Below are 16,939 nucleotides of genomic sequence, written 5' to 3'. Positions count from 1 at the left end.
GAGTGTTCCTCACCGCAGGGTGGGGTGGGCCGCACTGCACCAAGAGGGTTAACAGGCCCACCTGGGGGTCCCAGGAGAGGCCGAGAGGAAACCTGACTTCAAGGCAGGGCTCTGGCCAAGCACCCTCTCAGCTCTGTCCTCTATGTTCCCATCTGTGAAAGAGGGGGATAATCCTAGGGCCCTGCTTGGAAGACTGGATCAAGAGCCAAGGCAGGGAGGTGGCATCAAGTCCTAACTCTGCCATTTGGGGCTGGATGAATGTGAATGAATCACCAGACCCCAAACATCAGCCTCTTCATACACAGAATGGGCCTGATGCCAGGGCCAGCTTCCTAGGGCACCATTTCCCAAGCCAGATCCACAACAGATCCAGAAAGCAATGTGGTGAGTCATGACCTTTAAAAAAAAAGATAGAATAGAAAATATCTATCCATGTAAAGGCTAATCAATTCCTGGTATTTAATACATTCTCCAAAAAAATGTTAGTTGTTATTATTCCCAATGGAGGCAATAGCACTGACTATTGTCACATTGGTTAAGAAAAGACTGACAGAAGGTCAAAAGGCTCCGGGATTTCTTTCAGGGGCTCAGCTCTCCTCGGATTCAAGGAGGCCCCTGAGTGCAGAGCTGGGGATGGCACTGGGGCCGAAGTGGGGGTCCCTGGACAATCAGTACCTTGCCTGACAATCTGCTACTGAAGTAAAAGCAGGAAATTAAAGGCAGCCCTTGCCAACCCCAAAGAGCATTTTCCTACCCAAAAAAGGAGCAGCTTTGCTAAGCACGTCCTTCAGCCAAAGGCTGGCACAAACCACGCAAGCCGACCTCAGTCTGACGGCGAGTAATACGCAGTTACTCAGAACAACAGACAGGATGAGTTCAAACAAATACAGCCCAATATGGCCCTCGGGCTGCGCAAGGCTGATAATGAACTTCTCCCAACATGATCTCACTGTCGCTCCCACAGGGACACTGACCTCCTCCCAGGTCAAGGCCAGCATGGGGGGCTGGGAGGAGCCTGACTCCTGGGCACCAAGGGCTGCAGGGCCTCTGGCTCTTGTCTCCCATCTCCCTGAGCACCTGGAATCTTTCTCAAGTCTGGCTCCTTGGCCCCTCTAGGCTGGCCTCATGGTGACGCTGTGACCACATGTCCCCATGTATCCACCCTCACCATCACACAGGAGAGGAAGCCCTGTGGGCAGTGGGCAGAGCTCTCTGGACTGCACTTTTCATGCTGTTCAAGTTGAACTTGCCTCTGCCTCATCTCTCTTTGGCTCTAATTTCTTTCTGGAACAGGACTGGCCAGATGGGCAGAGACAACGTCACCCTGGGTCTGCAGTCCAACTCTGCGGAGGTGGAGAGGCAGAAAGACGTGGCCGTGACATCTAAGCCACTTACCCTACATGAGAGCCCAAAGAGACCGGTTGCCATCACTACCCTGAGCTTCCACTGCAGAAAACTGGAGGAGAGGGATAAACTGCCAGGCCTCCAGCCCAGGCAGTTGGCTCCGAGGTCCCGGACAGGATTCTGAGCTCCATTTGTATCCCAGCACCATTGTTCCCCCGCCCTCTGACAGCGGGCAAGGCATCTGGCCCCTGAAGATGTCAGTCTCTTTAACGTGTCAAGTGACGTGACAACGCCTGTTTGCGGGGCGGGCTGTCAATGAGATCCGGGAGACAAAGGGCACAGTACATCACCTGGTGCATAGTAGGTGCTCAAAACCAACAGTTCCCAGCTTGCTTCTTGCTCCTTTGGGCCAAGAAGTGAGGGTCCTGGGGGGGCGGGGGTGGTGATGGTGCTGAGTCTGTCTGGCTCCCCTATCTCCTTCTGGTTGGGAGGTCCTGCCCACTGCTTCAGCCGGTGCCCGCTGGAGGGGCCTGGGAAGCTGATGTCTTGCTCTCTGGTCTCATCTAGCCTGCAGCCCCTCCCCCAGCTCAGGGGGCTCACCATGGGGACTCACGGGCCGCTCACTGATTAGCTGAAGGCAGTCAGAGGGCCAGGAAAGGAGATGGAACAGGAGGGTGCCAGAATCAGGACACCAAGGGGCCTTCAAGACCACAGCTAGCTGTCTCTTCTTCCCCCGTGCACGTGCGTGTGCACGTGCAACGTGCACACAGAGGGAACCACAGTCTACACAGGGCTTACTCTACCTCCTTCCATCACTCTCAGCACCTTAGGGGTCATCAGTCCCCTCCAGCCTTACCTGGAGGCAGGGCCAAGGTAAACAGCCCCACCTTCAGGGCAGCGGGACCCCGGCCACGCGAAGCAAGTCACAGGCTCCATGATGAACTGGACAGAGAACCCAGGCCTCCTGGGCCGGGTTCAGGATGCCTGGGCTGCTGAAGTGTCAGGGTTGGGGTGGCAGCCTGCCAGGCCTCAGTGCAGAATGCTGGGGGGCCACCCTGTGACCAGGGAGGGGCAGGCGATACCTGGGCCCAGCCCCGAAGACCCAGGAGATGTTGAGGATGAACAGAGAGCCGGTCCCCCTGAGTACCAGGCCCCCTCGGGGTGATATTCTAGGGAGATGGGTTTTCTCTGACTCCCAGGAGAGAGGGAGGAGCCTGGAGCAAGCCAGATGGGGCCACCCCACCCAGAAGGGGAGACTTACCGCATGATGCCCAGAGGGTCCAGGGCCTCCTCCTCCTCCGAGGATTTCCCTGCATCCCCGTCCTGGTGGCCCAGCGTGGGGAGACCCTCATCTTCCACTCGGTCCTGCTGCTGGAAGAAGTCCAAAGCATCTTCGTCCCCTGCTTGGCTGTCTGTGTCCAGGACCGAGACATCCCTGCCGCTGAGATCCGCGGCCCCGGGGGACCTGGTGCCTGTGGAGGGAGACGGAGATGGTGCCTGGCACCTCCCGGCACCAGCACGCAAGCTCCTGCACCAGCACCCGGGGCTGGAGGCCTCCTTCCGCGTCCTGGGACTAGGATGGCAGGTCTGTGTGGGTGAGTGTAGAGAGGGAGGCCAGCAAAGCGTGGGGTGCAGCAGTTACAAGCGGGAGCCTCAGAAGAGAGATAGCAGTTCCTCAACCTCTGCAGCCCGGGGCCCGTCAGGACTATAGACTACAGTCCACGGGCTGATGGGAGACCAGACAGTGTCTGGGGTCCTCACAGAACAGCTCTGGAAACGACGTGCATGTGGTGGGGCACATCGGGGAGCTCTGCCTAGCCAACCACTGATGAGACCTGCTCTGAGGGTCTAGACTATGAACTCCATGAGGCACAGTGAGCAGGTGGAAGATTCCAGGACAAACTGGGACGGCGTCACCACAAACTGGCTTACGTAAGCGCTTCTCAAAGTGTGGTCCACCGGCGGGTGTCCACAATGAGGCAACTATAGAAAGCGGGAGCAAGATCCAGAAACTTCCATAGCACCCTGGGATGCTTGTCTGTGACAGATCGGGAATAAAAATAGTTAGCCCTTCCCCCACCAATGGTTTGAGAAACATGGGTTTAGAATGCTTGTTTAACTCTATCCAGTTACTGAACAGCATATTTTTGAAAGCAGTGAACTTCTAAGATATATCACCCTGTGGGTAAAGAACCCATCACCATGCCACAGAGTGCCTGGCACACAGGATGTAACGTGTACACTGATATGACATGTGGAACTAAGTGGTATTGATTATGTTGTATTACGTTATGCTTTGTTATTTTATTAAGACAAATGTAAAGTCCCTTGCAAAATCTCATGAACCTTCCATTTCATGGGGTAAGCATCACACAAAGAACATTTTTACAGGTATGCTCAGTTGCTCAGTCGCATCCAACTCTTTGCGACCCCGTGGACTGTAGCCCACCCAGCTCCTCTGTTCATGGAACTTTACGGCAAGAATACTGGAGTGGGTTGCCATTTGATAGGTATAAATTCCTTTAAATATTGAAAAAATCTCATGTGAGAGATCCTAATTGTACCTTTATTTTAGAAATAAGGAAGCCAAGGCACAGCGAGGCTAGGAAAGTCAGACCACCTGATCCTGCTTCTCCATAAGTGTGTGTGCATGTGCACATGTGTGTGTATGTGTGTATGTATGTGTGAAGGGGAGCTCTGGATGGGGCTGGCCAGGAGGGGAAAGGGAGGGGTCAGACTATGGAGAAGGCCCCTGGGTGAGCCCGGTCCAGCACCCAAGCAGTCTGTCCTCCGGGGCTGGGTCCCAGGCCCCTTCCACCCACCACCCACAACCCCGGCCCAAGCATGGCAGTGAATGAAGCCCACATGCCTCAACAGCTTGGCTGAGGTCTCTGGACTGCAGAAGGTGCTGTGGACCACACCCCGCCCCCTCCCCCCAAGCCAGGGCAGTGAGGCCTAGTTCTGGGCCAGGGGCCTGTAGGGATTTGGGACAGGGCCTCGGGTACCTAAAAATTCCAGCAGCTCGGGGCTGCCTGCCAGCTCAGCATCCTTGGAGACGCAGCGCAGAATCTCATCGAACAGGGCCCTCCGCTCCCGGATGTCACCCTCCCCAACAAACAGGACCTTCCTGGGGAGCGGGGGCAGGCTGGCCGTCGGGTAACGACTGCAAAGTTTCTGGTAAAACTCCTCAATGTCGCTGTACTTTTTGGAGACCTGGAATGAGAGGAACAGGTGGTTTCCTGAGTGAAGAGGGAAAACAGAGAGGGCTGTGCCCTGCCCCCCAACCCCAACAGAGGTCCCCACGAGGGCTGGGCTCCTTGGTGGGCCCTCCTCCAGGCCCAGATGGAGATGCCTCCCACCCGACTCTCTGCCCCATGCCCTAAGCCTCCTGATCAACACTGGGCACAAGCCCCGAAGTCCCAGAGGCCCAAAGGAAGGATGCAATCGTGGTGGATTCAGGGCCCTGTCACGGGTCTGGGTAGAAGCACTTGATACAGGGACTTGGTCTGCAGGTGACTGTGACCTACACCTCCATTCTGGGCTTCTGTGCATTAGCAGGGTGACCTCACGGTCTGGCCAGCTGTTAGGTCCTCTTCCGGCAACAAGTCACCTTTTCCCTGGGTCATTCTCCTGTGAACTAGCAAGAGCCTTCAACAAAGCCGGTCCTTACAGTGCTTAGATGGTGGAGAACAGATATTGCAAGGCTGGTTTCTGTCCTGGGGCCAGTCAGGACCCCTCTGCACACCGAAACCTCAGGGAGGCAGGCCAGAGCTCCTCCTGGTTGTTAGAAGGTGGTCCTCGGCAGTCAGAGTCACCCCGGGTCACTCGGCTTTCTGCGGAGCTGGGAGGTGACTGCTACTGCCTCTTGGCCTCTCCCCGGAACTCCCACTACAGCTAAGGGCTCGTCCACTCATCAGGCTCTTGCTGTGTGTTTACTCCGTATGGGGACATCCAGCGTGGTCTCTGTCCCAGAGGCTCCAGGTTTCCAGTTAAGGGATTGGTGCCGTCGCTGTGGTCTGTGTAAGCCAATGCAGGCACTCAGAGAAGTCATCCTCTCCACGCCACACCCCACAACAGCCCAGTGTCCTCCCTTGTCCTGGACTCTTCTGTGCTCTCCCCACACGTTGGGCATGTCCCCTCAACTCCTTGGGAGCATTAGGGATGAACACAGATATTCCCGCTTCTGCTCCCAGACCAGGGCTGTGCGCCCAGCACACGCTGAAACGCTGCCGTGGCTGATGGGCTGTGGGGCGTCTGGAGGCATTCAGACAAGGGACACCCAGCAGTCCGGTCGCTCAGCTCTGTTGGAGCACACGCTGTTGAGCATGGGCATCAGAGCCCCCAGGCTGGGAGAGTTCCAGATGCTGGCAGGTGACTGGGGCACTGGAGACTTCAGGAGCCCCAGCGGGGAGTCATCTGCGACAGGGGACTGTGGCCTGCAGTTGTCATCACAGAGCTTGACTCGGGAGCTTTGCTGACAACAGCTTTCAAGGAAGGCTTTCGAGGAAAGGTAAGAGCATCCTTTCACAAAAGTGACACAGGCTCCAACTCCTGGTTGTTCCCAAAACCTGACTCCACCAGGTGGGGGGGGCAGAGCGCCCTCTGCAGGCCTGACTGCTCCATGCAGGCCAGGCCACCAGGCCCACCAGGACCCAGGTTCTGGGAGCCAGCTGTCGGTCTCCAGGGCGCTGGTAGTATGGACAGCCTAGGGTACCACCCTCTCCCGGGCCCACACTCATCAGTGCTCCAAAGCGAGGGCTGCCACTCCTTTTGAGGAACAGAAAGCAAAATGCTCATTCTTTTTTAAAGCTAAATCATGAAACTTCAAAGAAAGTTCAGGTTTGGGGTTACACCCCCAGATCTCATAGGGTGTCAATGCGTGCTTGACTCCCACAGGTGGTTCAAAATGTTTGAGAGGCAACTCCCTGAATGGGCATCCTTGCACACAGCTACCCACAGGGCAAAGGTATCACTGGTCAGGAGAAAGTGGCACACACACCGTGGCTGGGAAGGCCAGCCAGGACCCAGCGTGTCGGCCGGGGCCTCTCATGGGCCCCCGAGTGCTGCCTCTCCATCTTGCCCAGGGCCTTGGGTCTCAGATATCTCTTCTTTGCTCCAACTCTGAAAAACATGGGTGCACTAAGCTCCACTGGGGTCAAATCAGATTTGAACCCACCCAGTGGAACAAAGCAGTTCCTACCTGCTATCACGTTGCATCTTGGTTCTCACCAAGAGTCTGTTTAAGAAGCCAATGAAAAAATCACACTCTTCAGACACTTTCCAGGATGTGCTGAATGTCTCTTAATCAAAAAAAACTGTGCCATAACTTATCTCTTAGAATCTTGTATGTGAAGTGTTAGTTGCTCAGTCGTGTCTGATTCTTTGCAGCCCCACAGACTATATAGCCTTCCAGGCTTCTCTGCCCATGGCATTTTCCAGGCAAGAATACTGGAGTAGGGTGTCATTTCCTCCTCCAGGGGATCTTCCAGACCCAGGGATCGAATCCCCATCTCTTGCGTCTCCTGCATTGGCAGGCAGATTCTTTACCACTAGCAACACCTTTTTGCGCTGAGGCAATTGGGTGTTCTCTTGGCTTCATGGACTTGTACACGCAATTCCTTTCCCCGGTTTGAGAGATGCTCTCCACTATCATTTCTTTAAATAAACTCTCTGCTCACTTCTCTCTCTCTCCTGCTTCTGGGACACCCAATATCCTAAGGTTGCCCTTCCTAAAAGATGTGGATAGTTCTTGTAGAATTTTCTCTCTGTTATTTTGAATCTTAATTCCCTTTCCTCTTCTAACTGTATCATTTCTAGATTATCTTTAAAAATGGTCTTCTCTACTTCTAATCCTTTTCTAAAGTATGTATTCTTCATCTCACTTACTGAGTCCTTCAGATCCAGAATTTCTGTTTGGTTCCTTTTTAGAGTTTCAGTCTCTTTGGGAAACCATATCTTCTGCTCATTAACTTCATCCCTGAGTTTTCTTGTCGCTTGTTGAGCTCCTTCATGACAGTCGTTTTGAATTCTCTATTAGGCTGTACTGTTCTGGGACTTTAAATTTGGTTTCTAGAGAATCATCATTTTCTTTTGTGCCAGTGTTACTGTGATTCTTCATGGTGCTTGATGAGTTCTTCCTCTTCTGGGAAATGTGAAGCATGAAACACCTTTCTTCTTTAGATAAAGCTTTTTCATTTTTTAAAATTTGATTTCTAACAAGTCAACAGGTGAGAGGCTTTTCTTTTTTTTCCAGCAGGTGGCGCCACAGCACAAGTTTTTGGTTTTCTGGGCTCCCAAAGCATTGCAGACGGTTGACTGTGGCCATGAAATTAAGACTCTTGCTCCTTGAAAGAAAAGCTATGAGAAACATAGACAGCATATTAAAAAGCAGAGACATTACTTTGCTGACAAAGGTCCATCTGGTCAAAGCTATGGTTTTTCCAGTAGTCATGTATGGATGTGAGAGTTGAACCATAAAGAAGCCAGAGTGCCCGAAGAACTGATGGTTTTGAACTGTGCTGTTGGAGAAGACTCTTGAGAGTCCCTTTAACTGCAAGGATATCCAATCAGTCCATTCTAAAGGAAATCAGTCCTGAATATTCACTGGAAGGACTGATGCTGAAGCTGAAGCTCCAATCCTTTGGCCATCTGATGTGAAGAACCGACTCATTGGAAAAGACCATGATGCTGGGAAAGATTGAAGGCAGGAGGAGAAGGGGACGACAGAGGATGAGATGGTTGGATGGCATCACCGACTCAATGGATGTGAGTTTGGGTAAGCTCCGGGAGTTGGTGATGGACAGGGAGGCCTGGCGTGCTGCAGTCCATGGGGTCACAAAGAGTCGGACACGACTGAGTGGCTGAACTGCACGCACTGCCTCTAGTTACACTAGAAGACTGGCACTCTCCAGCCTCCAATGCCCCTGCTGGAGGTGTGGCCCGGTGCCCCTGTTGTCACTGCTTGTGCCTCCATGGTTGCTGGTGCCTTGCTGCCATCACTGCCTAGGACATGGGGGTGATGGGCCCTTCCGCTGTGTCACAGGCTCGGCCTCCCATGGGAGTGGGTTGGGCTGAGGTCACCTGCACTTACGCCGTGTCTGGGGTTGTCAGGTTTAGGGATGCCCCCACTGTGGATGGGGAGTAGGGAGGCTGGAGCTGTGGGCCAGCCCTGCACCTGGAGGGACAGGGCTGCAGGCCCTGCTGCCCAGTTCCTGTGGCTGCAGGCGGCTGATGAGGCCAGGAGGCTGGAGGTGTGTGTGCCGCCCCCCTGATGCCACTGGGTACCGGGGGCTGTGGGCTTGGGCCCCAGGGCTGGGGATCCATGACTGCATGCATTGCGTCAACTATGCCCCCAGCTCCACCTCTGTGTGTTCCAATCGGCCTACCTCTAGACGGACAGATGTGCATGACTGCTGTGGGTGTTTACTGGCTCTAGATTGAAGGGGAGAGACCAAGGGAGTGTCGCATCTGCCCTAATGCGGATGGCTCCACCTGCTCTTCACATCACAGCTCAGCTCTGACCTCTCTCCGAACCCTTCCCCTAGGATGGCTTAGGTGCCCCCTCTCGACACCCCCACAGCCCCCGCCCTCCCCCCACCCCAGGCTCCTGTCTCTTCACAGATCTGTCTCCCCACAGACGGTCAGCATCTGATTCACTGGTGTCTTTAAGGCCAACGCACTCTGGCATCCTCCGATTGAGGGCTGGCTGGAGCACTGCTCGCACTCGGCTGCTACCTGAGCCCTGGTGGGAGGCGTGTGTGTCTCCTTTGGCCTCTGGACCCTGGAAGCACCTTGCCAGAGCCCCTGGCTCACCAAGAACTGGACGACGTCCTCGGGCCTGTGCTTGGCCGACTTGAATGCAGGCAGCCGGGTGACCACCAGGATCTGGTACTCCACATGCCCCGACATCATCTTGCCCCGCACCTCTTGGTGCTGCGGCACGCTCAGGTCCAGGCCCGTGTGGACATTCTGAACTCGCCTGCCAGAAGGAGAGAAGGCAGAGGAAGGTCAGGTTGAAGTCAGCAGGCTTCTCGAGTGAAATGCTGCTAAGTCCTCAGGGGGTCCCGCAGGCCTGGGTGCAAGGCTTCTCCGCTGGGCAAGTCCTCAGGCGTCCAACTCCAGGCTACCCACCCCACCACATGCCAGCCCCTCCTGAAGCCTGGCTTCCCAGGCCAGGGCCCTACCTGTGGGTCCCTCAAGAATGAAGGCCTGTTTCCTGTTTCAGCAGGAAAACAGCAGAGAAAATGGGGCTGTGGAAACAGCAAATTCTTTGCTCTGATGGTAAAGAATCTGCCTGCAATGCAGGAGACCTGAGTTTGATCCCTGGATCGGGAAGATGCCCTAGAGAAGGAAACGGCAACTCACTCCAGTATTCTTGTCTTTGAAATCCCATGAACAGAAGAGTCTGGCAGGGATTCGTCCATGGGGTTGCAAAGATTCGGACACAACTGAATGATTAACGCAGGCTTTGAGTGGATACTTGGCAAAACGTTACAGCTCTTTGAGAATTTTTAAATGCTACACAAATGCAATGAATTGCACAGTGAGCAAAGAAGTTATGAAATGTTTTCCCTGAGGTGAGAAGAAGGCTAAATATATTCCTCTTTCTGGGTGAGGGTATCATGGAGACCTGAGCACATAAACATAAACCACACAAACATCTATGACAGGATGCACTGGGCACCCTGTTATCAGGGTCCAAACCTACCCTCTACAGGGCAGGACTTCCAGAAGACAAGAAAGGGGAGGGCCCAAAGGGTTGGGCTGCCAGGGCGACAGCTGGGACATGGCCCTTCCCACCCCGGAACTCTGTCCCAATCCAACACGTGACACCCTGCGCCCTGCACTCCTTCCACACAGGTCCCCCCCTTTCCACACCGGGCAAGTGACACCATACCACGATGCCATTTGTTACCAGCTGGGAGGACAACCCACCACACAGCCACCTACTACCAAATGTAGCAACCTCTACACCCATGAACATTCTCACCGGGCGGAAGGCAGGGGTCCCCAACCCTGGACCACAGATGGTTACTGGTCCAGGTTAGAGACCTGCCCACACAACAGGAGGTGAGCAGCCTGCAAGTGAGGGAAGCTTCAACTGTATTTACAGCCGTTCCCCGTGGCTCACATTACTGCCTGAGCTCTGGCTCCTGTTGGATCGGGGGCAGCATAATAAATGTAATGAGACCAAATCATCCCCAAACCATCCCCACCCACCCCCACCCCAAATCCCTGGAAAAACTGTCTTCCACAAAACCGGTTCCTGGTGCCAAAAAGGCTGGGGGCTGCTGGTATAGTGAAAGAAAGTGAAAGCATGAATCACTGAGAAAGGCTCGGGCGAACCGCCCTTCAGGTGAGTGTTAAGTAAGTTCAGCATTCACGAGCCACTTGGAAAAACAAATGATCAGCCCTCCTTTCCTTTCGCTAATGACAAGACGAGCGTCCTAGCCTTTCCACTGGGCGCTAAGACCCTCTGCTCCTGGTGCTGTGCGTGGTGTCCCTGCGTGACAGTGTGACGGGCACAGGACAGCAGAGGGGACGAAAGGCAAGAGGCACCTCTGCAGGCTCTGCTGTGGGGACCTCGCCTGTCTAAGGTGCTCCTGCAGCCCTACAGAGGGACACCACCGCTGAGACCCGCTTCAAGTCACGGGGTGTTCTGAGCACTCAGTCATGTCTGATTCTTTGCGACCCCATGGACTATACAGTCCATGGAATTCTCCAGGCCAGAATACTTGAGTGGGCAGCCTTTCCCTTCTCCAGGGGATCTTCCCAACCCAGGGATCAAACCTGGGTCTCCCACACTGCAGGCAGATTCTTTACCAGCTGAGCTATCGGGGAAGCCCAAAGTCAGGGAGTGTGTTAGTTGCTCCGTTGTGTCCCACTTTTTGCAACCCCACGGGCTGCAGCCTGCCAGGCTCCTCTGTCTATGGGATTCTCCAGGCAAGAATACTGGAGTAGATTGTCATTTCCTTCTCCAGAGGATCTTCCCAACCCAGGGATTGAACCCTGGTCTCCTGCATTGCAGGCAGATTCTTTACGGTTTGAGCTACAGGGAAGCAGACGCAAAAAGGGAGTCACCTGTACTGGGCTCAGAGGGTCAGAGGTGGAGTCAGGGTTCACTGCAGGCTGCCCCCTGCCTCCCCGCTGACCCGCATCTCCTAACAGCCCTGCTTACTGTTACTGCTCCGTCTCGGAGCACCACACCCGGCAGTTTCTCCGGGGCTTCTGTGACACCCCCCCCACCACAATTCCACTGTACCCCTCATCACACCGCCCCAGTTGAGAGGCCTTGCCTCACAGCTGGGATCACAGACTCAGGTCCCCTGCCTGTTCCCCTAAACCCGCCAGTTCTCCAGGTCCTGGGCACCAGAGTCTGGCAGTGGCAGGTCACTGGGACACACACAGACACGTCATCTAAAGCGTGTCTCAGTTGTGTCCGACTCCTTGTGACCCCCATGGACTGTAGCCCGCTAGGCTCCTCTGTCCATGGGATTCTCCAGGCAGGAATACTGGAGGGGGTTGCCACTCCCTTCTCCAGGGGATCTTCCTGACCCCGGAAACAAACCCCAAGTCTCCTGCACTGTGGTTAGATGTGTTGACTGGTCCCACTTGAAATTCATGGCCACAACTGGCAAGCTGCGGCTGGGCCGGGCAAGCCCAGCTTGGTCTCAGTCTAGGGGGTTCTCCAAGTGTGGTCCTCGCTGCATGAGCCCCACCTGGGAGCTTGTGAGAAAGGCAGATCCAGGCTCTGCTGAATCAATCCTCACGTTAACAAGCCCCCCAGGGGACTCTCATGCCCCTGAGCCTCATCTACGCTGTTCCCATTCTCCTCGGGCCCCCAGGGAAACTTTTTTTGTGAAGAGCCACATAGCAAATATTTTAGGTTTTGCAGGCCACAGGGTCTCCATTACCACCATACCCAACTCAGCCGCTGTAGAGCGAAAGCGGCCACAGACAGTACATAAACTGATTTAAAAAGTGAGTAGCGGGTAGGCTTTGGCCCATGGGTGTAGTCTGCCCACCTATACCCCAGACCAAATTTCCGGAACTGTGATGTGCCTTCCCAGTTCCCCCGGTGATCTTGTCAACACACAGATGCTGATCCAGCAAGGCCTGAGAGTCTGCATGTCTAACCAGCCACCAGATGATGCAGGCACTGCTCCCAGGACCCTCCCCCACCCTGACGCACAGAGTCCAAGTTGCCTAAATCTGCGAACCCCCAGGACCTGCTTTCTCCCTACAACCCTGCTTCCTGTGTACTGAGAAACGAGAAGCGGTCGGAGAACTTCCAAGCACATCCCTTTGCATCCATACCTGTCCTGTGTCTGCCTCCCCTGCTGTTAGAGACAAACTGGCTGGCTCCTACCTGAGACAACCCCTCACCTACTCAAGGACGTCAAATCTTCTGTCTTCTCTGCGCCATCAATCTCCCCTCCTTACTGGATCACTCCCACTTCTCTGACAAACCAAAGCTGTCCTTCCACCCAATCTCCCCCTTGAGCTATTGCTCCATTTCTGCTCCCCCTTCAAGCAAAACTTCTCAAGAGAATGGCGTCTCGGGTTCCTCTCCTCTTTGATCTTGAACTTTTTCCAACTTTTTCTTGATCTTCAACTTTTTCTTGAACTTTTTTTGTTCTCATCATGCAACCGAAACAGCCCACGCCCAGGTCACTAGTGACCTCCGTGTTCAGTTCAGTTCAGTCGCTCAGTTGTGTCCGACTCTTTATGATCCCATGGACTGCAGCACACCAGGCTTCCTTGTCCATCACCAACTCCCGGAGCTTACTCAAACTCATGTCCATTGAGTCGGTGATGCCATCCAACCATCTCCTCCTCTGTCTTCCCCTTCTCCTCCTGCCTTCAATCTTTCCCAGCATCAGGGTCTTTTCCAGTGAGTCAGCTCTTCGCATCAGGTGGCCAAAGTTTTGGAGTTTCAGCTTCAGCATCAGTCCTTCCAACGAATATTCAGGACTGATCTGCTTTAGGATCTCTTTGATGTCCAAAGGCTAATTCTCCCTCTCCTCTTACTCCTGAGTTATCTGATGGCCCTTCTCTGCTCTCTGAGGCTCTGGGACCCATGCTCTCTCTCTCTTGATTCTCCAACCTCCCTGGCCACTCCTACTCAGCTTCCCTGGATGGTCTGCAATCCTGCCCCAAGTGCCCGCCTTAGACCTCTTCTCTCACTCACCTTCCCCTGCTGCTGCTGCTGCTGCTAAGTTGCTTCAGTCGTGTCCGACTCTGCACGACCCCATGGACTGCAGCCCACCAGGCTCCTCCATCCATGGGATTCTCCAGGCAAGAGTACTGGAGTGGGGTGCCATTGCCTTCTCCACACCTTCCCCAGGGATCTCAAATATGTCCAAGGTTTTAAATCCCATCTATGAGCCAGTGGCCCCTCATTCCTCTCTGATCTGGACTCTCCCCTCAAAGCCACACTCCTCCGAACTGCCTGCCCGATGTCTTCACTTGGCTGTCAGAAAGCTTCCTAATGGACATGTCCAGACCAATGGTGATTCTCACCTTCCTAAACCTGCTCCATCCATAGTCTCCTGGGTTGGTGCACTGCAATGCCCCTCTTTCAGGAACTCAAGAGAAGTCTTGTAGTCAATCTTGACTCCTCTTTCTTGCTCTCATGGTCCACATCTAATCATCAGCAACCCCCGAAAGCTCAATCTTCAAAATATAGCTAGAACCCGAATATTTCTAAGCTTTTCTGTCAGCATCAGCTGTCACGTGGATGACTGCCAGAGTCTCCTGAATGGTCTCCTCACTGCACCCTGCTCGCCTCCCTTCTGCTCAGCACAGCGGCCAAAAGACCTTTCTGGAGTCCAGAGCAGGTCCCACCATGTCCAGAGCCTCACCCCAGCCTGGGGAGCCTGTCCTGACTGTCCCCTGCCTCCAAGCCCCCAGATGTGGTAAAACTCTGCACCACATCACCCAGCTCTCTGCTGGCTCACTGCGCTGCAGTCATACTGGCCTCCTGGCCGATGCACAAACATGTCTCTGCCCCAGGACATTGGCTTCTGCTGTCCCCTCTGCCTGGCACCCTTTTTCTTAAGATTTCTCTTTCACTTGTCAGGGATCTACCCAGCTGCCACTCTCTATCAGAAAGACACTCCTGGACCACACCATATAAAACAGCATTCACTTCTCCTAGCATCCCATTTCCCTACCACTTTATTTTCCTTTATACCATTTATCATCCCTGGCGCACTATACATTTACCCATCTGCCCCACGAAAGCTCACAAGAGGGACTGTATGTGGTTCACTATCCTAGAACCGCTCACCTGGCCTTCACCGCCAGCACCTGCATTTGTTAAGAAGCCCTGTTCAGGTGGGGCAGAGAGGGAAGCCCCCTCATACCCTCCCTAGGCTCCCAGCACCAAGGTCACACTCCCACTGGTCTGCCGCTGGCCCTGCTCACACCTGCCAACCTCAAACCTCCTATCTGCATAAAAGGAAACAGGCTCAGCGAGAGGAGGTGATTCACGTGGCACTAGGGAAACCTCTTCTGCCAGCGAGGACACGACCAGCCACCACGGAGAGGAGACCAAGCAGGTTCTGACATCAGAACCTTAAAGAACCATACTTTTCTAGACCTGAAGCCACAAGGATGTTCAAATTACAGCCGGAAAAATTTTACATTCATTTATGTAAGAGACTGATGTCTTAGCCTAAGATTTTGTGTAGGGGGAACAAGGGTGGAGTGTGTGAAAACACTTGCACTGAGTCACTTGACAGATGTGAGAAAGGGGGAGATGGTAAAACCACGCCCACCCCAGCCTTCAGCATCCTTCTTATACCGAATCCCCCAGGCCTGGGTCAGGGTGGGTTCACCCTGACCCAGGGGTCCTCTGCCTTCAGGGACCCTCTGAAGGCCTCTGCGGTAACTGCACTTTTCCTGGGCTACCTGTTAAAGCAGCTGCCACCTGTCCCCTCCCCTTCCCCTGGAGGACCTGGCCTCACGCACCCCCACCTCGCAGAAGCCGGGTTACAACCGGCCCTGTGTTCCCATGGCAACCTGAAGCCGCCCCCGCCCCCCGCCTCGCCCCCCGGTTCAACATCTGTCCTCCGCCCGTTTCCCCTGACCGGCCGAGCCTGATCTGATTCACCCCGTCCCCAGTGCCGTGCCCCGGACCTGGCACACAGTCAGCGCTGCCAGGATGCATAACTAGATCTTGGAAAAGAAAGGAAGGCAGGTCAGCGGGAAAGGGGTGAGGAGAACCCTCTCTTTGACCACCGTGCAGGATCGGCCAATCCAGGCCTTCCACTAGGGTCTTGGATGAGTTCGTTACCCTCTAGGGACCACAGTTTCCCCATCTGTAAAACCCGGAAGGGGGGCGGGCTGCCTCTCCCGCAGGGCCGGGGAGCGGCCGAGCCCAGGTCCACGGCCAGCAGCGCTGGGGACGCCGGCCGCCGGGCGGGATCCTCAGGATCCTCCTCCGCCCGGGACACCTAGGGCCGCGGCTCCGGGCCCTCCCGACTCTCGGCGGCCCGAGATGCGGCCAGGGCGCGGGGTCTGGCTCACCTGGAGGTGACGAGCACCGCCGGGGACTGCATGACGGCGAGGGGCTCCGGGCGGGGCGTGCGATCACGCGACCGCGGGCGCCGGCGTCGCCGCGTCCCCGCCCCGCGCCCCGAGCCCCGCGCCCCGCCCGCCCTGGCTTGGGCTCGGGCTCGGGCTCCTGCCTGGCCCGCCGCCTAGTGGTCGCGGCGCTCGGCCGGACGTGGCCTTGTTTTTCCAGGCCTTTCTGGAATTCTGGGCGTAGATTCAGGGCTGAGGACCGTGCGTGGGCTCGGCGCTGCTGGAGGCCCCGGCCGCGCCGAGCGCGCCCCCGTCCCGCGCCCGAGTGTCCCGAGCCATCCCGAGGCGCGCGCGTCCTGGTTTGGGTCTGATGTCCCGGCGTTGTTAGTGACAGCGCCCCGTTCACTTTTAGGAGTGCCCCAAGCGTCCCGCTTCCGGACGATGAATTATTCCGTTCTGCTTCCTTGGGGAGAGTTTTGGGGAAACAACCCAACCGTGCACAGGGTCCCAAGGATGCTCTGAGAGATGTTTCCAGCGTCAAACGAGGTCAGAGAACCCATCAAACAAGATGAACACTCTGTGCGGGGTGATCTAAAGAAACAGCAGTCTGACACCCCACCCCCCACCCCCGAGGCCTTCCAGGGGCTTTCCTTAAAGAGGCCAACAGGCCCTTCCCAGCAAAAGTTTCTGAGAACTGGATTTCTTCTGCCTCACTAAAGAAATGTTCTGAACCTTGTTAAAACTCTAAGGAAGACTTTATTCAAGGCTGTTGCAACAGGAGTCAAGACTTTCCCAATGGGGACAGAGTTCAGGCTCAGCCCGGAATACAGCAAGGACAGTGGGACTGGAGCCAGGGGGCAGGGGGAGGTCCGTGATGGAGGTACAGGTAGCCAAGGGTGAGGATCCTTGCTGAATCCTAGCCTGAAGGCAGGCTGGGGGCTTAGAAGACACGAACCTGAGAGGTGAGGAACTTGATCAGATACCAAGGGTGATCAGGTATCAAAGGGAGCGAGCCTTTCTCAACTGACTTAGCAGGATTCTTGCTGAGACTGGGCTGGGCAGGCCA

At 55.2% G+C, this 16,939-nt stretch overlaps 1 protein-coding gene across 1 annotated transcript in view; it reads right to left on the bottom strand.

Moving 5' to 3' along the window:
* HS1BP3 (HCLS1 binding protein 3) overlaps window positions 1-15,963 on the bottom strand; it is a 37,072-nt gene extending 21,109 nt beyond the window's left edge. Inside the window, exons 1-4 of the mRNA XM_055540854.1 lie at window positions 15,877-15,963; window positions 9,157-9,322; window positions 4,350-4,557; window positions 2,606-2,816 (exon numbers count right to left, since the gene is read on the bottom strand). Of these exons, the coding sequence (XP_055396829.1) occupies window positions 2,606-2,816; window positions 4,350-4,557; window positions 9,157-9,322; window positions 15,877-15,908 (617 nt within the window). The 5' untranslated portion in view covers window positions 15,909-15,963. The remainder of the gene's footprint in view (window positions 1-2,605; window positions 2,817-4,349; window positions 4,558-9,156; window positions 9,323-15,876) is intronic.
* Window positions 15,964-16,939: the final 976 nt, after the last annotated feature.

The sequence above is a fragment of the Bubalus kerabau genome, chromosome 11 (assembly GCF_029407905.1).
Source record: "Bubalus kerabau isolate K-KA32 ecotype Philippines breed swamp buffalo chromosome 11, PCC_UOA_SB_1v2, whole genome shotgun sequence".
Classification (NCBI taxonomy): domain Eukaryota; kingdom Metazoa; phylum Chordata; class Mammalia; order Artiodactyla; family Bovidae; genus Bubalus; species Bubalus kerabau.
The sequence above is the reverse complement of the archived record's forward strand: the minus strand, read 5'-3'. Positions and strand labels throughout refer to the sequence as shown.